The sequence below is a fragment of the Acanthaster planci genome, linkage group LG04, assembly GCF_054643075.1.
Source record: "Acanthaster planci isolate LZ-2023a linkage group LG04, COTS_SCS, whole genome shotgun sequence".
In the NCBI taxonomy this organism is placed as follows: Eukaryota; Metazoa; Echinodermata; class Asteroidea; order Valvatida; family Acanthasteridae; genus Acanthaster; species Acanthaster planci.
In genome coordinates this window covers 19538269-19560505 of record NC_141780.1, presented here as the reverse complement: position 1 = coordinate 19560505, position 22237 = coordinate 19538269, and the positions used below count along the sequence as shown (strand labels likewise).

Below are 22237 nucleotides of genomic sequence, written 5' to 3'. Positions count from 1 at the left end.
GGAATGATAATTCGCTTAATGATGATTTTTTTTTAATGTGGAGATGGTTGTAAGGGTTACTGTAGACTTGACTGCTCCTCAATTGCGAAGCCGTGCATTTGTACACCTGCTCAATTAATGAAAGGTCATTTCGATTGCATCCTTTGACGAAAGGTTGGACATGCAGCATTTCCCTTGGTCACTCGACCTCCGTAAATTCGAAGGTGTGGTGTGTGTGGGTGTTGGGGGGTTGAGTCAGCATAGGGTGCAGGGCTCCTCATAAAGCCTTGGATTATGCATTTGGTTGTAATGACGCCTTGCCACCCGTTTTACTGTTGAAAATATTTTGCAAGCCACGGTAAAGGTGTTCTGTGCCCCTTACAAAAATGGGTTTCCCTGTGTGCCCCCCGAGATTGACATTGATGGGAAGGTTCGATCAGTGACAACTTTTTAACCACTGGTGTATATTTAATGCATAGGTTGCCGGTCAAAATTGACCGTTGGTTGACAGTCGTTGATCGAGCTTACGCTGTTTTGTTATTAAGTACAGTACTGATTACAATCAGACTTTGAGAAATATCGCCCTCTAGACAACGCCCACAAAAAAGCCTACGAAACGTGGTCTGGTGCTGCTACTGTGTTCTGCTGTATGCATGCTGCACCACGCACAAAATGCACGACGTCCAGGCTGTCCACGTACATTGTACATGCACATGTACAGTATATATACACGCACGTACCCGGCCCGAGACACGTCTACTACACGCGCATGATCCCAGATCCGTACATCACGACGATTGATTATCTCGTCAATTTCCTGCGGTGGTTACACGTACACATCGAATCATTTATCAAATAAGTTTAGCCGACATTTGGACAAGCATGTATTACTCTAGCCTTCAAACTGTTTCCAGGCAGCTCATGACCGGTGTCAGCTCAGGAAACCTGTTCACCAAAAGATGGTTGACCAGTGTCAGCAAAAACGCCGGTGCCTTCCGCGGTGATTCATCATTGAGCACGTTGATGAGCGCAGCCCCTCATCGGCCGGGTTCAACTTTCAGTCGCCATCAAATTTTTCGTGGTTCGAATTTCCGGACATACACACCTGAACGACGCCTGTCCCTTTCCCAACCCTCATGGGCTGAAACACAAGACTCGGACGGATCGACCACGTCCCTGCTGGAGACCCAGCCGAACGATTTCGTAGACTTTCTGAAGGAGAAGAAAATCCGGCGTTGTTTCGTGGTGTACGACACCAGTGCCGGGGAAGTGAGGGTGTCTCACCCAGAGCTGGAAGATCTGGCCCGCTTCGCCCGAGAGGACCGGGTGGATTATGACAAGCACGAGGCTGTGTTCATGGAGGTTGGTGCCCGCTCTGGGTGCCTCCTCGGTGCGTTCATCTGGAGGACAAACAGGGGACAGGCTGTAAGATTAAAATTAAATCATTTGAAATGATTGCCTTTTGAAATGGGATTTTGTTACTTCCTGAACAGTAAGGTACTACTCCATGGACCTTACTGCACTCCACCTTTTAGATGGTTCCGCACGCTATGGCATTTTGAAAGCTGCCCAGTCATCCTACCAGATAAAACATCCGTTTGCGCTTGCTTAAGCAAATCTTCCCCAAAAGAAACGAAAGACCCTATTAGTAATAGCTAACCTATATGGAACTAGTACTGTTATTGAGTGTATTTTGTAGCGTTTAACCTATATTATTGGCAAAAAAAGATTTTTTTCCACCATCCTCGCCTCTCATCGACGATCCACACACATTTGCATTCTGTTGTGGCTGTACGTCACATGACAAAAACAGGCTCAGCGTATTCGCGTAACGAACGCTTACATGCATGCTGCTTTGGATACCAGTCATGATAATTCCGACTACTCTCGTTAAGGTTATGTATAGAGATGTCTGAGAAATCTGTGATCATGAAACCACACTAATCACATTTAGCTCGACCATGTTGCAATAAACAAATCCCCGGATCGTCGAGGGATGGGAGATGAGGATGGTAGAAAAAAACTTTTTTGCCATTAATTTAGGTAAATGCTACAAAATACACTCGACGATGGTAGTTCCATATACAGAAATGTAGGTTAGCTATTATTAATAAGGTCTTCAGGGGAAGATTTGCTTAGCAAGTGCAAACAGATGTTTTATCTGGTAGGATGACTTGGTAGATTTCAAAATGCCATTGCCTGCAGAACCATCAAAAAGGTGGAGTGCAATAAGGTCTGCGGAATATGAACCTTACTTTTGTGGAAGTAGGATTTTGTCAACAGCCATTTCTGACTGCAATCCTTACATGTACCTTTTCACTTCGCCCATTGTGTAACTGAGGTTGTAATTAAATGCTGGAGAAGTCACCCTCTGCAATTGCCAAAGTCATAGCCGTCAGCTCCACAATGTGATTCACAGAAGTACGTGTACTAATCCATTATAAGCCACCTTTTAAGTTAGTCAATTGCCATGCAACCTGTACCTCCATGGAACAACTAAGTCTCTACGAACCCCCCTTGTAAGTTTGGACATAGTCGGCTTGACTATGTACATGCAGATTAAAAAGAGGTGATTCGTGGAGTCCTAGTTACTCGGACTAAGGGGCTAGGTACAGTAGCCATGAGGTTCAGCTAGACTTGCATGCAATTGTTCATTTTACCTCTAATTTTATTGACTTAGTGTGGGGGTATCCGACTGTGGGACTACACTACCATGGAGCAGTACCTGAGGGATGGACTCAGACTTGGCCAAGGGATGGGTGTCAAGTCAGCCCTGGCTGGTCTATGGTAAATCCATTCTTTGCTTGCTAACACCTGCTCTGGGTTTGCTGTAAGAGGGTGATGCCATAGCCACTCATTTGTGTTTGAATAAGCATTTGGATATTCAATGTACATGTACATGTAGTACTGCAGAACAAACCCAGGTGTTATTTCCAGCCATAGCCACTCAATTTGCACATGACTTGGCACTTTCTCTGAGACATCTCCGTTTGATCGCAGTCCTGAAGTCTTATACAAGTGCGACGTAAATTTCCTTGGCTTTCAGTTTGTAGGAATTTTTCCAAGTAAATGTGTACAGAAGAAAATTACCCCCAAGAAATGGAGCAATTGGCAACAGAATTAAGTCACAAAATAACTGCATTACATATACATGTGCGTGTATGTTGCTTTAAAGAACAGGGCTTTTTGCCAGTGCATGTTTTTTTATGCTATGGGACATTAGTGATGAGGCACTGTTAGGGATCGCCTCAGAACGTTTAAGTGAGAACAGGCATTGAAATGGCCTATCCCCAAATTGATGTGACTGGGCAAAGACAAGTTTACACTACAGGAACATATTTTGCTGAACATGGGTTGAGGTTTGGTGGGTTAGGGGGTACCAATGAACTGCTGTGGACCTTGATGGTATGTACTTTACCCCAATTTTATTTTCTTCTGCTTGAAGCTACCACTGCCATGTAGTTGCATTCCTTTGTATCGTCAATGCACATGATTGGTCAAAATCGTAAAAGCACTTCCTTCTCGGTGCATCGTCTAATGACCTAAAAAGGTCCATGCCCTTTGGACAGGTTCCCCCCAAGTGTAAGACTGACTTCACCCCTGTTCCATGGCTGGCGGACACTGCGTGCATCCCTAATCAGAATAGGCCTGATCTCAGTGGAACATTTCAGGCTTTCAGAGTGCTGAAACGCTCCATTAATCAGTCGCTGCTCGAAAATTTTGCCTGGCTGTTTTCATAATTAATAAGCACTGCGATGTTTCGTACACAGTGCCCATTCATCAGAGCAATGAGTACACTGTACATACATGTACATACATGCAGGCTAAGCACGTTCTTTGCAAAACCCATTACCATGAGTTAGCTAATATTGGCTTGCTTCTAAATTTATAACATGCCAGTTAAGTCCTTCCTGAATGTAAATATTATTTCTCCTCGTTTGTGTGAAGCAGCTTCCTAGAATGGTCCCTGAACCCTCACCTTACCCCCAAGTTACCCTAATTCATTCCATCTTCCACCCCTTCCCTGAAAAGAGAAAAAAAATGCAGTCTGACATACAGTTTCTACGTACTTTCATTTTTGTCCAGTTTCGTGAAAAATGTAAGCATTTCAAGAGTCTGAATAATGAAAAAACCCAGAACTCTCTTGCAATTAGCAATCTGAAAAGATTAAGAAAAATCTTGAAGCTTGAACGTTGCCTTAAAGTTGTCCATTTAAAACCACACTTAGGGATGACCCAATATCACTGAGGCGCTAAGGAGAAAATACATGTATCACTAAGCAACTTTGCCTGCTTAGCATAAAATCAACTGAAGAAAAACGCTTTGAAGTAACATAAACAGCGTAGCATTTTTACTAGTTGACTATTTTTTTACTATTTTTACTACTTATTTTAACCTTTAAAATATTTTTCTCTTTTTTCTCTTGATTTAAAACTGTTCACATATTAAACTAGATTAAAATCCCTCCTTTTAGTTTATTTTGTGCTTCATTCACAGAAACACTGCACAGCATTTATGCAAACTCCATGTTACCCTTCCTTACCTCTCCCATTTTTTGTTTTTGGTTCTTTTTTCCCTGCCTCACCATTTTGCCACCATTGAACCACAGGGCCGGCGGAGGGAAAGGGGTGGTGCAGCAGCCACGGCACGGGGAACACCTGGACCCGCAGACCCGCTCAAAGTTGTTCTATGATTACGGGGACTTTCTGTCCTCACTAAATGGGTGCTATGGTAGGGTACTTAGCCTTCTGAGCGGGCCTTCTTGTTAACCCTGTAATTGCTCTACCACCCGAAACCGCCTGGCCTTTTTACTGTACGGCTCACAAGTCACCTGTGCCTAGTTTCATTTGAGTTGCTGAGTGTACAAATTTGCTTCAAAGGTGTGCAGATTTTGCTTAGCACTGACCAGTTACAGGCTACCAGCTAAAATCACAGTATTGCATTGCTTGTGACTGGCTTCTTCATCCCCTTTTTTGGCTTAGCAGAAAAAATTCTTTGCAAACTCAGCAGCTCCATGAAAGCAGACTCTAAAAGCTGTACAGTGAGAGACCAGGTTGCCTTGGTTGGTAAGGTGATTGAAGCAACCTACTTAAAAGTATCCTGCCTTATGCCATGGGCTAGTCTTTCCAGATTTTACCTCAACTGCCAACCAAGCAGATGAGGTGGGAACACTCTCTTGCTGTGTATCCCTGCATACTTTTAAGATGGTTTTTGGCACAAACAGAAGTCTGTTTTTCACAGTTTGTTGCATACTGATTCTAATTTTCTGAGCCCAAAGCCAGCAAAATCTCCAGGAAGGCATAAAACGGTGGAAAAGCTTTTATGGTTTCAATAAAAAAAAACCTGCTGAGCTGGGTCTATAAATAGCACAGTCCTTGTGTATACGTGCATAAAAATCACTCGCGGAATGCACTTGTTCAGTGGAACCTATCACCAAAGTGTCAGCTAAGACTTGCAATTAGGCATTCAGGCATTACAGTGAAAACGCTGTTGAACTGTGGAGTACAAAGCTGGTGGGGGCGATGGGGAGAACAGACTTCTGTTGAAGTTTATGCATGACTTGCCTCATGGGTACCGTACCACCTGTAGATACACATGTACTACCTTGGTCATTATTCCTACAAGGCCGCCACACCGACCGTTTCCCTCAGGTGGGGTAAGAAATCAACAAAGAGAAATTATGTCTGAATGAGCAAGTCAGCCATGTGCATTGAGCCAGTGATCATAATGCTCTTTGATAGACATGGAATTTTCAAATTTTTCCACTTTTGCTGTACGTGGTATACTTGACAATTGACACCCTCCCCAAGACAAAAAACAAAAGGGCAGAAAGGTTTGAGTCATACATTGAACTTCCCAGTCGTGGTCATAGAGGAAATTACTTTGTCAATTGGAAGTTGAATGCAGCATGCAGTTTCAGCAACTTTCACATTGCACTGGTGTGGTGGTGGGAAACTCATGGACAGCATTAGTTGACCCAAGTGTGCATTTACATGGTGTAGTCAGGAAGTACATCTTGTAAGAAAGGCATTTCAGTAATTTAGACTTTGTGTTTCAAGGGATGAATGACCTTCTGAATAGATGTGCATTGAAAAATTGTGCTGTGTTCAGATTGAAGTGCTTCTGCCATGTCTGCTATGCAAAACTACAAATTTTTCACCCACTTGCTGAATAAAAAATCAAATAATGCCATCCCTTGAAGAGACATTAAGTCATGATGTATTACCTCCAGCTTTAATCCTAGGGGTGTGTGAAAACTCATTTTGACTCTGGATGATTCAGGACTGTTATTAGGAGTTGTTGCTGAGACAGATTGGGTGGGCAAGGAGCATTTCACACTGCACCACTGCTACATTGATAATCAGTGTCATTTTTGGTGAAGCTTCATCCTTACATATGTTGACAAATGTGTACAGCCACGACCTTGGGTGATCAATTTTGTGTCCTTTTCAATAACTTTGTTGAAATCACCCACCTTTTGTCAACAAAGATATATCAGATTCCAAATTGCTCAACTTGGAATATTGTACCCTCTTCATTTGCTCTTGCATTTTTTCTCCCGTTGACCTTGGCCAATGTGATAATTTTGGGGGAAAGTGAATGCGGAAATACAAGAAAAACAAGAATTTCAGTGGCTCTTAATTACTGTGCCCCACACGCTTCAAGTTTACAATACAAAGGCAAAGTCACCAATATGCTACATGTATCTCATGACCTTTAAGATGCATATGGCACAGTGGTCATTTGCAATTTATTAACCCTGTATGCTTACCCATTTGTGCGATGAACCCATACTAATGTAAAGTTTTGTGATATACATGCACATGTATGTAGGGTTAATCTTCCAAGGAAAGATGTTTCCAAGGTCGTGGTTGTACAGAATAGAGTAGTTCATAATACTCTAACCATGTTTGTATCATTTCCCCCCGCCCCGTTCCTTCCTTGTCCGTGTCTTGTTGGTGATTTCCTTGCCTAATTTATTGTCGTTATCACCATTTATCGTTCTCCTCCCCACTGCTCCTACTTTGGTCTTGTCTCCTTCAACTCACCAAAGGAATGGTGGTGGTGTAAGTGTTGTCTGTGAGCCCCGGGAGCGGCTGGCTTTGGTCTCTGACCGCCGTGCTTCGCTCCTGGCCGACTGCGGCTGCTTTCTCTCCAGCCTGAATGGCTGCCTTGGTATGGCTACCATAATTTTGTTAAGAAATTAAAGGCTCATGCCTCTTGATAAACCAGACACCATTTTAGAGTTTTTACATGTACTTTCTTGAAAGGAAGTAATTTTTATCATAAGTGTAATTCAAACTTTGTAGATAATTCCTTTCATCTACTGTGAAAAAACAAAAGCTGAAACCGGATGAAAAAATCAGATGCATTTGTCCTATTTTGGATAGATATAAAACACTGAACTTGGGCCTTGTCTGAAAGTGGCTTCCACTTAGCTACAGCTAGGTCTATTGTCTGTGCTTCTCCGCACATTTCCAATAAAATGAAGACCTAGACCTAGCTCTGCACAACAGATTTGGGTGCAGCCTTAGACCCCCTCCCAAAAATTATCTGAATGTGTCCTTGTGCGGTCATCAGCATGATCATTTGGGTCTTGTTCAAGTATTTAAACAAAGAGCATGAAAGTTCCCACGGCTCACTGTGGACACTGCACCGCTTGTATTAAAGCACCTACATGAGTCCTCCAAAACCACCTGTCACAGATTGTTGCATCATGAAAGATCATTTATTAGCCATCCATTAATGTCTTGCGTACATCCTTGCAGTTGTGGGTAACTTAGTATCATTCATTCGTAAAGAAAAACCCTGAAAACCTGTTGCCAAAGTCGGCATAATTCACTGGTTATGCTAGTGGGAAGTTGTAGACTCTATTAGACCAAATTGTCAATAGGGCTAAGTCATGTGTCATGTGAAAGAGTATAGTTGGTAGTTTCATGAAAAGTATTGATTATTAATCAAATATCAAAAGAGCATAAGATATACCATGTATGTCAGCGATGTTTAAAAATACAAAAAATTGGCCTTCAGGAAATGCTGACATGTCATATATTGTACCAATTCAAACAATGATGCAGAGTACAATTTGCATGTAATTTCAAGGTTGTTGGATATTTAAACACAGTAAAACGAATATCTCAGAAGTGCATGTGTTTGTACTGGCATGATTTTGAATAGGTAGCCTTTCCTGGTGGTAAGAGGTCAGCTCATGTTCATCTTTTTTTGTTCATGTTCATTTATTTTCCACTGTTTTGCATACATACAATCTGAATTTTCAAACAATACATTTGACCCGGGGAGGTACCCACTAAAAAGCAAAGCTTATGATCGTGGGCCCTTAAATCAATTTATAGTTACTGTTTAAATACCACGCACAAAAGACAAACACTAGACAGACAAGACACACTGTTTGTCAGTTATCAATTACCTAAGTTTGAAATAAAAAAATACGAATTGGAAAAATGAAAAAAATGAAAGAGAATAAGAACCCTGGGAAATTTTAGATAAATAGATAAAGCTAATCAATCCCACAGTCAATAATTACCAACAGTAATCATTCAATATGATCTTTTTGAAGTTCTATTTGAAGATTCCCCACAAGGCGTCTATTCTTGATAAGACTAGAAATGATCTTTCCTGCTCTGCACCAGTGATGTGTTAAAATGCTAACATGCCAACCCCATTTTGTTGGAATCGTGTTACCTTGATACACCCTGCACCTAGCTTTGCCTGTGTTTAAACAATCTTGAAGGGAAGACGTGAGATGTGCACGCTAGCATAAGGCATGTGCTTTGAAAATGCACATCTTGTAATGCTATGAGGGTCAGCAATACACTTTGGGTCAGCAACATTTTAAACCACTCAGCCTATATGGCCGTTTCACAATAGTGTGCCACCAAGAGTTTGCAACGCGTTGGCCAATCACAGTGCGCGAAATTTGTCGACCCAGTGTTGCAAACTCTTGGTGGCATGCTATTGTGAATCGCCCGTATTGTCCACATGTATGTACATGTATGTTTGTGCAAATTCATATCCTTTGTATGTCTTACTGTCACCTCCCTTTCCGCAAGTATATATAGCACTTAGACACTTGGCCTGTCTTGTATATTATGCATGCTGGCAAGATGCTTTTACTGAGTTATAAAACTCATGGACTCCCAGGCCAGGATGTCTGAGTGAATCACTGAGTACGAACTTCGAGAGTTGAGTACTCTTAGTTTTATGAGCATATTTACATTAAGGTTGAGCAAGCTTGAAAAAAAGGAAATGGTAATTTATGAAATTTGGGTAAGAAATTTCTTGGGAAGGACATGAGTAGTATAAGTACTTGATTGTGAGTATTGGCAATAAATGGAAAAAACATGGGAATGTAAACTGTTGTTAAACTGTTTGCATATTGAAATTTGTGGTGATCAATCATGCATTTAGAAGTTAAAAGGTTTTATTGCTGAAATAATTTACAGTTCCACCTCCATGTACACCATATGGAAAAGAACACCTGTTCTCATTTACGAGGATATGATCAGGATTCAGGACATTCTGCTGATTGAATATTAACATGTCCATATGTACGCTACTGTGCTGTTATGGGAGTACCAATGTAACAGCTTCTTTCCAGTGACATCTGCATGACTTCCCCCATCCTGTCACGTTCATGTCTAACCATTGCCTGCACCATCAAATAGGGGTCTGTGCTTGGTTCTCAGATGTGTCTCTATTGTCAAGAGCTTTCAAAGCCCACCACAAGGTTGGGAGGAATTTGCAATAAATGTTTCAGGACAATGAATTTGAGGCATCAGTAAACATGAATAAACTCCGTCCTGAATGAAGGTCGCTCCTCTTGTAATCAGCAACGTGGAAGTAATTCATACCGCATGCTGCAAGATGGATAATGGAGCAAACATGAATTTACCTCACCTGGTTTTATCAGTTGAGAATGGAGATTGGTCAGATCTGTTTTACATGTATGTTGACTAACAAGTTAATTATCAAAAGTCTCTTCAAAATTCTTGTAATAGAATTTTCAGAGCAGCAAACGTCTGTTTTAAGGCCAAGCACTGACCTTTTACCCAACCTCTTCTCTGTGTGCATGATTATGACAACTTAGTAGGTTCTGTCTAATATAAGAAGAATGATAACCACTATTGAAACTATTTTTAGTGGCTGCCGAAGATGTAGGTCTGAATGTGATAGACTTGGACAACGTCCACATGTTCACCCGCTACACAACGTGCATCTCTGAGGACAAGGGGGGCTCCGGGAACCCCTCTGTTGCGACTGGTAAAGGTGAGGCTTTGCCGTGACCTTTCTTTTGCCATGTCACAGTCTTAGTTTGTGCCGACCACACTAGTTGGCAAACTGCCTCATCATCTGCACATAAACAGTGTTGAAAATCTCAAGCAGCCAAAATGTATTTCACCAATTAATAAATACTGCTGAAGACTTAGTGAAAATACCCTCTTCTGTAACACTGTTGGAATAAATGTGAATTTTGAGGCCAAAGCAATTGTAAATTGAGGGTGACAGTTGTGTCATGATATTTTTGCCGACTTAAGCCACCCATTCAAACTAGCAGTTAGGGTTTGGAAACAAAAACAAAGCTCTCAGCAGACCAGTTTTGGGAATTCCAACCATAGTAAGCTTGAAATGAATGTCAAGATTAATTTTTCCACCCTTTGAGAGAAGTGTGGATTTTTTTTTTAGTATTGAAAACAGTATCTTAGAAATAGTTCGTAGAAACTTCCTTGGCCATTTTGGCCATTCTGATGTTTGGGATCTTGTCACTCGAGTTGTGTTAAACATACTTTGTACCATCACATGTTCTGTACAAGCATCACTTTAATAGTTCAGACACAAATCACTGTGACAAAATACCCCAAACCCTGGTACTTTTGTTGGTTGAATATTCCTCCTCATTGTTTAATGAGGAAACATTTTGTCAGCAGAAAACTTTAGTTGGCACTGGCAATGAAAGTTGTGGACTTTGCATTGCCAACGTGGATGTTGGCGTCAGTTTCCATATAACAGCTTATAACTCCCCAATCTGGTTTTGAATGATGGATAGCTTTATATGAAACAATACTTTCAATTTCACCAGCTGTTTTGTAAACCAAGCCCTCTGCTGAAAATGTGAGCATTGAAAGAAATCCACATCTTGAAAAATGTATTCTTAATAGTGAATTCCTTGAGGCGTGCCTGACCATAACTTGACTTTACTCTGTTCGTGACTGGGCTTTGTTTCTTTCTTCGCAGGTGTAATATGTGCAATGGAGGGAGCCCTAGATTTCCTGGACATGGGAACCCTGACGGGGAAGCGGATTGCAATCCAGGGAGCGGGTAACGTCTGTAAGTTCCACAGCTGATAATGTCATTTCTTGTATTGGCCTCTTACCCAAGTGTTCCCCTAGAGTTGTGGTTGCTCAGGATTTGTCTGGATGTGGGGATTGTTGACCCCAGAATTTTAGATTTATAGAGATTTAACCCAAACAGCCTTCAATCCTTCATGTGTTGGAATATTGAGGAATGATAGTGTCAAGCATTCAAGGTTTTTATGCTTAGAACAAAGAAAACTAAACAAAAAACTCAAAGAAAAAAAAGCAAAAGCAAAGGATCCAAACAGTTTTTGAGAGGATTTCAATAGTGTTATAAACCTGAAAAGTCAGAGTGTTTGATTTTTTTGCTCGTTACAAATCTTCTGGCTGGAAGTTCTTTAAAATTTCTTCTTCATCTCCTCAAATCTTACGCCTGATTTCCTCTCTGGTGACAAAGAAGTGGGCAGTTGGACACGTGAAACACCCTTGCTGCCTTGTGTCCGATCCCTATGCCAGAGGTTTGTTTAGTTTTCAGATGAGCAGTGCTTGGTGCCGTGTGGTTTGTTTCTTACCCAGAGTACACAGGTGGTATATGTCATCCACAGGGGGCAAGGTCAGCCTATCAGGCTAAATGTTGTGTCACAGGTCTAGGATTCAAAGAGCTATTGAACTCAGTTCTTCAATTTAGATCCATTTGCTGGGTTGATACACTCCAGGCGTATTGTGGACCCAGACTTTTGAAATAATTGAATGCAAGTTGATGAGAAAAATCCCCAAGATTCCAGAGTGACTTCAAAGAGTATTATTTACATGACTATAGGGCACAGCTTATTTTATGTGGAACTGCTCTTCACATTGCCACCTGAAGGAAGACCTTCAATTTGAAGTGAAATACATTGTAATTCAGGTTAAACTCAATACAGTTCAACTGGTTCTTCACTGTTATGAGTGGCCTTTTACCGGGATGTAGGGCAGGAATTCACAAATATTGTTATGACTATAGTGTTACTGTAAATCATCTTCAAAAAGCTTCAGGCAGGAAAAGTTTGCCCACATTTCGACAAAAATCGTCCTTCCAAGGGTATTCCTGTAATCTTCTGTACTGTCTCACTTTGACCACCAGCCACCATCATTGTGGAGGAACTGCTGAAGAAGGATGTCTCTCACATCTATGTGACAGACTGCCACATGAACAGGGTGACAGACATGAAGAATCGATTCCCCGGGGTGAGATGACTGTAGTGTATTGAACCAGTACAGGGCGCTTTGCTAAACCTACTGAGGATGTTATCACAGAGTGGCTCAGTGACCGTAGGCGTAACTTGGCTTTTGTTTCCATTTGGGTTCAGGCTTCCAGATGATGAATTTATTTGCTCAAGATGAGACTCCCAGCCAGATTTCCATTTTTTTTTATGCTGCAGAAACATTTCTTTGCACAGTGGATCATTTGCAGCTATCTGACAAATAGCCAACCAAATTACTGTTGAAAATCAGGAGTTTTACCGATCATATTTTTGTGTGTATGTACAACATGCATTTTTATTTCTAGTTTATGTAATTAATTGAATTTATTATTGACTTTTGAATTGTGTCGCGACGACCAGAAATATTGTGCCTTTTTTGAAGTATACAGCATTCGCAGAACTGAAACTTCATCAGATTAGTATTTAAGCTCTTGTCTGAAGAGTTTGACAATTTTATTGGTTCACAGGAAATACATGCGTTCATCCCACCATTAATTGTCTGTTGATGTGGGGCCAAAGTTTTGAGTGTTTATTTACTCGGTTGCAGTAGATAAATTCTGGAAATGATTAAGAAATCTGAGAGGAAGCCAAAGATGGAAAACGAAACCAGGATTTGGTTTGAATGGTGATTTTCAACATCTGTTAGGTTTTGATATTCTGATATTTTGTCAAAAGAATGTGTTGGTTTTTTTCATCAATTTTTCTGGCCCATGTGCTTTTTCTGCAGGATGCTTGAAGCTCAACACAACCTTTTCTTATCCTTGATAGTATTTTTGTGTTGCGTTAGGTAACCGATATTCTGGAAGTGGAAAAAGTCCCCTTGGAAGATAATGCAGTGCTGGCCTATCCCTGTGACATCGTATCTCCTTGTGCACTGGGCAATGTATGTAGAAATCCAGTCCATCTCTCCACCAATATTGTACTTTATAAAAATGAGCTTTTGTCAAGGTGTTTTATGCAATATTGGAAATTAGCAAAATTTCAATCCTTTTTTCACTGGGTTCATGAACTTTATAGTGATTCCCTTAAAGTAGGCATACGGCATTTACCTCATATCTGCTGATGATCCTCAATGTTTTACTTCTCACATCCATATACAGGGGTGGATCGGGGGGTGGGGGGTGGGAGCTGGGGGATGCACACCCCCTCCCCTTTTTCACCAATATAAAGTTATTTTCAAGATGTATTTTTTTTAATAATTTGTATCATGAGTGGGACAGTCATTATTCCAAGCAGTCCCTCTTACTGTCTGAATGTGCTCAAATGAATACGAGAGGCATTTTGTTTGATGACTGCTTAAAACTCCTGTTTATAGAGTCCTACATCCACCTGCATGTGTAGAGACAGCTTCTTTCTTGGGTAAACTCTGAGACAGTTTACAAAGGCATGCATGGGCATTGCAAACCACGTCAGTGAGAAATTGGCAAATCAGACTAGACAAGCAAGATAGCTATTTTCCCGGTTTCAGTCATGAATTTGAGTCATTGCTCAAAAGAAGTGCTCAGACAAAAATGATGAAAGTCCCTTCGTGTGACATCTGAGTGATTATACCCTATTCTAACACCCACAGATTCTCAATGCCGAGACCATCCCAACCATACAAGCCAAGATTGTGTGCGGGGCAGCCAACAACCAGCTTGGCTCCCCCGACGATAACCTGCTCCTAAAGGAACGAGGTATCACCTACATTGTTGACTACCTGGCCAACAGAATGGTAAATGCCTGAGTGATTATTGACTGATGTGATGAAGAGACAGCTTGTTTTGTCTGTGGCAAGGATTATGCTGTTGTACCACAGATGGGCTGGGAATTTTAACTTAATCACACAAAAGGTCAGCTCGGCAAAAACAGATCACCAGCTGAAATGTCACTGGATAATATTGCTTGTGAAGGGTTCACAGTTTTTCGCTTAGAAAATAGATTTTCAGGGTGGTGATTTTATTTTTTGCATGGTTTCTACAAGAAATTGGATGCATTTGCATAAGACACATAGGAAATCGCCCAATTGCTTTGACACACTATTATCTACCACATCATCATCGGTTTTAAAGCCGTTATCCAGCCTGTTCTGTGTTGGCATGCTTTCTCCCTATGGAGGCCCCTGTCCGCAGCATTCCTTGCATTGATTTCAAGCAATAACATGTCATTTGGCACAGAGCTCTTCCAAGTACAGTAATGCACGATCAGCCAACAGCTATCTGCCATTTGATGTGTAAATGTTGATTTCATTTATTTGCTGGATTATTCGTGCACAGGGTATTGTCAACTGTGCCAACGAGACCTACGGAAGGCTTCCCAATGATCCAGCCATAAACAGACACTTTGGTCGGGAATGGGAAAATTCGGTAATTATCAGCTTGGCATGCACTTCAATTTTATAAGCCCATGGCACACGAGCAGATCAAGACAGATGCAGCCAATTTGATAACTCATTAATTAAAGTCACACTTCATTCCTATAGCATTTTGAGATATTGAAAAGGCATTTACTCTATTTCACTTTTGATGTCTCCGCAGTCCAACCTTTTCTGGTGTTTTTTACGCCTGATGCGATCATTTTCAGTTACCCAAGTTCAGAGGTATAAGATTGCTAGGAACAACATCACTTGGAATTACAAATATTTACTGGTGCTGGCACAAAATGCTCCCACTGACCCAAACACAAGAGAATGAGGGAATAGCGTATTGTAAGCACTTAAACATGGACTGCATCTGAGTTACTCTGCCAAGGTTGGATATATAATGAAGTGTCTGTGGGAATAGACTGTATTCATGTGACAGCCATCTTGGATTGAAAGTGAGGTAAAACTTTTCATTTTAGGAACATTGGAGTGAAAATAACACCAACAAAATAAAAGTTCAGTACAAATTCATTCTATTTTGTGTTCAGAATAATGTAACATTTGTGATAACTTATATCTAAATGTTTTAAGCCACTAAAAAACAAGGAAAGTGGGAACTGAGACCAAAAATAGTCTGGCACCATTCCATTCAACAGATTTCATTGAATGTGAAAGATAAGGGGAACAAGATAAAACATGGCTGCCCTGTGAATGAGGTCGGTTGTACCACGTAGCTCGCGGCTGCCACAGCTGCGAGTGCTACCGGTATTTTCAGCCCTAGAGTCATTCAATTTGGACACAGCCTTACTTCAGAGTTCCAAATGCTCAATCATCAGATATTCCTGATGACCAAGAAGATTCTGCAGAAGGCAGAGGCCGAGGACATCACGCCCGTAGAGGCGGCCAACGCCATTGCCGACAAGCTCAGTATGGAGCTGCATCCGATATGGCCACACCGCAGCCAGCAGATCATCCAGGCCCTCGTGGAGAACAACTGGCATCTGGAATGAAGCTGCGCAAGGGTAAAAAGAAATGTGTCAGTGATCCCACGTCCATGGGCTTACATTGACAGGAAACTTCCTGCAACGTTTACAATGCATGCTTACCGGGTATTTATGCACCTTTATAAATTCCTTGGTAATTCTGGGTTTTATCTCCACCACTGGTTTGGCCTGATTTTTAACCGCCAGACTTGGCAGTCAGTACCTCAATAATAAGTCATATACAAATGTATTGATATTGGAACATTAACTATATGAATTGATTCAAAGGTCGAAGTATTTCTATATTCTTCAAACAATGTAAGTCTTTCAGTGATGCCAATTTCAAAAACCCTCTGAAACACCAGGCCTTAATAAGCCCTCTGACTTTTCCCTGGTAAATGTCCTCTGAAATGCAACACGTGGCAGTGAACTAGTGGTACATAACTTGTATGGAGACATAAAACCTCATGTGAAGTCCTAGGGCTTAGCTTGACAGTCCCAAATCCATTGAAATACATGTTATGCTAAAATGAGGTTCACATGTCGGAGGAATCGGGGTAGCTTAAGTCTAAAGAAACAAGTGCCAGATGGCTTGTTCTTTCTTTGAAATAGCTTAATTAGCTTCAGAAAAAGAAGTAGAATTCATCTGTTTATATGCATTGTATCCACAAACTGTGGTTTCAACCAAGTGGTGAAAAAAGCGAAGGCTCCTGTGTTCGGGGGATATTTTGACGATGTGAACGCATCATTTTAGGTCTTTCTCTCAAGAGTCTGGGTTCTAGTCAAGATACATGTATCAATGTGCTCCACACCTTAGATGCCATCTTTGGATATCTGACTATTGTCCTACTTCTCTCCTTTCTTACGTAAGCAGCTGGGGCGTCCTATCACAGGGTAAGATTCTGTGCTTTCCGCATCACACACCGTAGTCCTTTGCAGTTGTTGTCAAGCCTTGTCTGAATGGAGTATATTTTGGCTGTGGCTTTAAATTTGGGCAGCAGTGCATCACTTTTGATAGCCGTAGCCATTACAACTGTCTATTCAGACATGGCCTGATGTCAAAGATGGCAGATGTTTGTGTGATATTGAAAATACAACTGAAAGTCTCAGCAGCGGCTTGCAGTAATACATACGCCCATAGGAATATGAGTAATCACTAGCCTTAGCCAAGACTTTAGATGCAGCCTAGCATGAAATCTTAAGGAATTTCTTACAGCTGTTTGATGCAGATCTTACAAAATGTGGATGGAATGGCTTGCCTAATTTGGGCTGAAGCTTCCTGACTGACTTGACTGAGTGTATGAGATGTGCATTGGGCAGCCACTGTCTTTACACTCAGCGCCTGTTGGAATCCTCATGCCCTGATCTAAATTAGCACTTCACATGGTTGAAAAATTGTTGCTTGCTCAGTGTTGCCACGTGCAGTAGCGTATCCTCATTCATCAACTCCCATCCCTGCAAAATGCAGCAGAATGTGGTGAAGTGGTGCTTTTTGTTGCACTGAACAAAATGGCAGAGTTCACTGCGTAACTCAATTGGGCCAATGCTTGTGTAAATCCTGTTCACTGCACACCTGTCACAATATCTGCTTGTGCATTTTGGATTCCCCTTTCAGCTGTGTTGCATGTACATTTAGGGTGCACTGTTGTGCATAGTGTGGCTAGAACCCGTTGGGGATTACAAGACAAGAATACTGTGGAGCATGGAGGGTCGTAGATGGTAGCCCCGTCTTTTCTTTTGTATTTCTGTATTTTCACAAACCTGTGTCTGCTACAGGCTTCATGAGTGCATTGTATTCTGAAATAAACTGGCAAAACGCATCATTTCAACTTTTTTTCTAAAAGGGTTAATCCCTTCCTTATGTTGGAAATGAAATTTTTGGGCCATTGTTAGATTTTATTCTGGATGTCTACTGCAGTGTTGGAGGTGTAAGACAACAATGCACTGAAAATTCAACTGCTTATTCTGAATTTCCAGTATTTCAGTTTTAAATGTGAGCCTTCCAATTAGAAATTGAACTGTGAAATTGGTTTCCAGATGCAATTAGGCTGTGTCTGAGATGGGCTTTCAGAGCTACGACTATGTCTGTCATCGGTATGTGCTCATGTATTACAACCAGCAGAGACCTAGCCTTAGCCACAAGATTCAGACACAGTCTAAGCTTCAATATCCATCCAGTGGATATTATGTAGCAGGGCAAGGACATACAAACTTTCAATCAAACCTTGCTCTTACTTCTATGCCCTGAAAATCAAAGACAATGCAAAGACAAATTTTCATGCCACAGTATTTTGCAGTGACACCTGTGTTTCAACTTGAAAATTTCAAATCGAAATTTGTTTATCTTTCACGCGTTATATGGAGAAAGGTTGGTGTAATTATAAATGTGCATATTTTTGTAGATGCAGATATTTTCATGCAAATTTCAGCCCTGATGTGTCAAATGTCCATTGTATAAAAAGCATAAGTACAGTATTACATCTTACACCAGTTTGGTATGTCTCTGAAATGTAAGAGTGCAAACGTTTTTCCATTTGAAGTTACTGATGATCTTATCGTGCAAAATGAATAATAGAGCCAGAAAGTCAAAGGTCATGCAGCGAGCTTCTGGAACCCTCGCACGGTCCGCCTGTGGGGATTTTATATTGGGCCGTCCTATCATGTTCAATAATTTTTTGAAAAATAATTCCTAACTGAAACCACCCCATGAAACACTCATGTTGGAATTTTACCTTTGTCGTCTTTAGTAATATTTTGGAAAAGTCGTTTGGAGATGGGTAAAAAACGAATTTCATTAATGACCTTTCATGTCCGGCGATATCGTACCTAAGTCTCCTTGTTCATGCACGTTTGTTTTCACGCCGTGCTTACGTGAAAACGAAATTGTACAATGTTGCAAAGATTTGCCTACCTGCAGTTGATGGGTTCCAGATTCTGTTAAGTTGACACACACATTTGTCGGCAAAGGTTAGATAAAAGTACATTATTGCTTTAACTTTGTTACCTTATATATTAAAAAAAGTTCATAAAATATTAAGATGTGTTTTTTATTTTGGCTTTTACCGACAGACTACCATAAAATTTCAAGCCATAAATGTTCATCTGCTTACGAGGTTGCCGCATTGGACTGTTTTTCATGTATTTTCGATTTTGGGAAGTGATGGGTCAGTTTTTGGCAGGATATTTCTCGTTTAGGTCAGGTAATTTTTCAGTGTCTACAAATTGATTTAATAGCAAATATTTTCCAAAGCCCTTATTCCAAGTTGGATGTTTTAAGAAGTAACTGAACGAAACAATATAACGAATTCGAAAACCTTTGCACATTATTTTTTCCTATCAAAGGGTTCCAGAAGCACGCCATCAGGGGTTGACTTTCAGGATCTATTCAGAAATAGTTTGTACAGAAAAAATGAATGTGTTTGACGATTGATATTCAGTTGTTTGATTTTGCTCTACACAGAAGCAGAAATAGGTCTTGGTTTCCAGATTTTTCTCGAACGATGATGGTGATTACGTAAACTTTCCAGTTCATGCATAAGAAACAGTACAACTTAGCAATGTATTAGCAATTCCCTTGAGATGATTGGGTTTGTGCATAGACCTACGAGGGTGCTGTTTTGGGAGTGATGGTCGCTGACATCTCGTTGGCTTATGAACACTGTTCGTTTGCATTTGAGGGTTTGTGCCTATCAGGGGAGCTGGGATTTGGGGCATAGCCAAACAGTGAAAGTAAGAAGTGAAAAACCTCCTTCCATTGTATGTCAGACTTGAACTTAAACTGAGGGATGGGAACAGGTCTGGAGGTTGATACCACTTGAATGACTCACTGATCCACATGTGCTATAGAGTGTTTGCAAGGCTGCCATCTTGGAGGCCAGTGTTTCCATTCCACAGGTTACACACAAAGGAGGCTTCCCTGTGGAACAAAAGAACTGCCCTGCAAGATGGGTACCAAAAACGGTACCAAAACGGCTACAGCATCACTCATTAAACAATGCACTCCAGGGAAATGACACATTAATTAAACAGTGTCTGCAGTAACTGCCTGTGACTGGCTGATACCCTCGGAACCGTGGGCCTTTGTCGTCTGCCTTGTTCATGGGAGCGCGGCAGGCAACGAACCCCACAGTTTAGGGGATAGCCTGTCCCTCCCACACGCACACACTTAGGAATTAGTGAAGGAAAAAAAATCTGATGATGGTCCGTTTTGGTTAGTGTTTCAGCCACTGAAAAAGAGCTTTTTGCCTTTTCTTGTGATCCATAAGTGTTGTTTTCCAGCAGCAGCCTTATTAACTTTTGCTGAGGGTGAAGTTGTTTACTGTGCACATACCGTTTGCCTGTCACTCATAATTCTGGTAATGAGGAAAAAATTGGATAGCTAATGTAGATATTTTTTGGTCAGGCTAACCTGAGTGTTTAACAAAGTTTAAAGTAAATTTGCTTTTTGCAGCTATGTACTTTTGTGAATCTTACCTCAGTGTTTCAGATTATTTTAGTTCAGCTTTGTATTGTCACTTTTTAAAGACTGCGATCTGTGTTTCTCACATTTTTGAAAGGTAGGGTGTTAAGTGTGCAATTTTCTTACTTCTAACTTTTGTGTGTACTTTAAGTTTGTGTAGTTTAGCAAAGGCTGCGTGGTTATAAAATAGCCCTGGGGTTTGGAAAATGAAAATTTAGTCTCCCTCTGGAAAGAATATCCCGGATTACCGACCACCACTATTCAATATTTTGTCCACCAGTTCCAAAAATGAACTATTTCACTCAAAAGTACAGTTTTCTTACCCAGCTGAAACTTGGATTTGCTTTGCCTCTGCTAAGGGAAGCCTCACTCATGTGTTTTCCATTTAATTAATTGGGCCAATGAAACTACAGTTCTCAATTCTGTATTTGTAAAAATTTAAGTATTTCGTGGTCTATTTTTGTAGTCAGTTTTGTTTAGTGGTTGTTTGATATATAAGTACATCTACATTTTGCAATGCATGTTTGAGAGGTATGTATGTTTCAATGCCATCTTCGAAATCTTTACTTTTGAATTTCAAGTATTCTTATCTGTATAGTCCCAAGTCTGTTTTTTAAAAATCTGGACAGAGAAATAAACACAACCAAACTGTCTTTTGCCGAAGTGTCGTATTTAAAAGTATTAACTGGCAATCATCAGGAAGAGAAATTATATTAATGTCCACGATATGGCCGTTAATTATGGGCGGAGGACTTGGTAAAGAGTTTCATACATGGACATCACTCGACACCCTGTGCACAAACCCTGTGAGACTGGCCTTAAAAAGTGTATTTTCTAAGTAAACACTTTAATATTTTCCTGAATTTTACATTTTGGGACATGTTATTGCTTCCAGATGGCTGATTTATTACTGTAGGGGAAAAATCAGTGATGTCCGTTTAATGGAACTTTAACCCTAACGCTGTTGATTTTTATCTTTTGAGTGAGTGCTGGTTCGGGCAAGGAATAAAGGGGATTTATTTTATTCAGGACTTGTCACAATGAACTTCAAGTTTCCTTGTGTTGTATTCATGTCTGTGTTTTTTGTTACTTTTATATGAGGGAATGATTGTAGGGATTAGTTTGAATATTTCTATTCCCTCAAGAGTTTTTAATTTTTTTATCAGAAACCTAAGCTTTGGCCGTCCAAGATTCAAAGCTGAAGCCATGTCCGAATCACCTGGCTACGGCCGGAAATTACAACTCTATGGGAACTGGCCGCGGTCACTACCATAGACACTCGGAGAAACCCTGGTCGAACTTTGGGTCGACGTCGTGTGTTTTTGGTCGTGATTGGGCCTTTTCTGCGGCAACTCCAGTTCAAACTCTCGTGACTCGATGCATCAAAGCTCGCAACACTCAAAACATGAATATTACAGGACGAAAGATAATCATTTGCTTCCGTATCAGCTTTAAGCTCGAGTGCACAATGGTAGAGTAATTCCTCAATTAGAATTAGAACCTATAACACGAGTGCGGGTATCACACCGTAGTTATCATTATGGCGTCTTGTCACAGCTGAGCGCAAGGTAGGCACTATAAATGCGGCAATAAAAGGGACAAGTTGGCAAACCTCTTATTTGCGATGGAGGGGCTACTAAAAACTTTGCAAACAGTGCACTGTTTTTTGAGATACATAAACTGAAATAACGACTAGTAACTTTGGACTGCATGGTGCGCCACGGTAAAGTCGCTGGGTCCCTAATTTTGGCATCTATTGTCAAGTCTGATCGGTTTTCACAGCAAGTGGCGAAATAAGGGACCTGGCGATGATAAGGCCCTCAAGTTAAGGACGATAGGGACCTTAAGGACGTCACATTCCGCCGGAAGCCTTGAAAAGAGCATCCATCGGTGAATCTTGACAGTAATCAAACCTTCAG

General features: G+C 40.9%; 1 protein-coding gene across 2 annotated transcripts; it reads left to right on the top strand.

The window, feature by feature from the left end:
• The first annotated feature begins 687 nt into the window (after window positions 1-687).
• Window positions 688-21363, top strand: LOC110986459 (uncharacterized). 2 transcript variants are annotated; one of them, XM_022248335.2, is made up of 10 exons: window positions 688-1404; window positions 2660-2766; window positions 7034-7155; window positions 10141-10266; window positions 11233-11325; window positions 12415-12518; window positions 13323-13418; window positions 14106-14249; window positions 14791-14880; window positions 15713-21363. In XM_022248335.2, exons 1-10 carry the CDS (start codon window positions 862-864, stop codon window positions 15884-15886), a joined length of 1599 nt encoding a protein of 532 aa, XP_022104027.2. In that variant the 5' UTR covers window positions 688-861; the 3' UTR covers window positions 15887-21363. The 2 variants fall into 2 exon arrangements, with proteins under 2 accessions (XP_022104027.2, XP_022104026.2); XM_022248334.2 differs by lacking the exon at window positions 7034-7155 and adding an exon at window positions 4589-4710 and having other exon boundaries at window positions 689-1404.
• The last annotated feature ends 874 nt before the right edge of the window (window positions 21364-22237 follow it).

Bases quoted from the DNA above. Each gene is read 5' to 3' on its own strand.
- LOC110986459 (XM_022248335.2), top strand. From the start codon at position 862: ATGTATTACTCTAGCCTTCAAACTGTTTCCAGGCAGCTCATGACCGGT. The intron at 2,767-7,033 runs GTAAATCCATTC...AACTCACCAAAG, and splicing joins TCAGCCCTGGCTGGTCTATG to GAATGGTGGTGGTGTAAGTG. The intron at 7,156-10,140 runs GTATGGCTACCA...AACTATTTTTAG, and splicing joins CAGCCTGAATGGCTGCCTTG to TGGCTGCCGAAGATGTAGGT.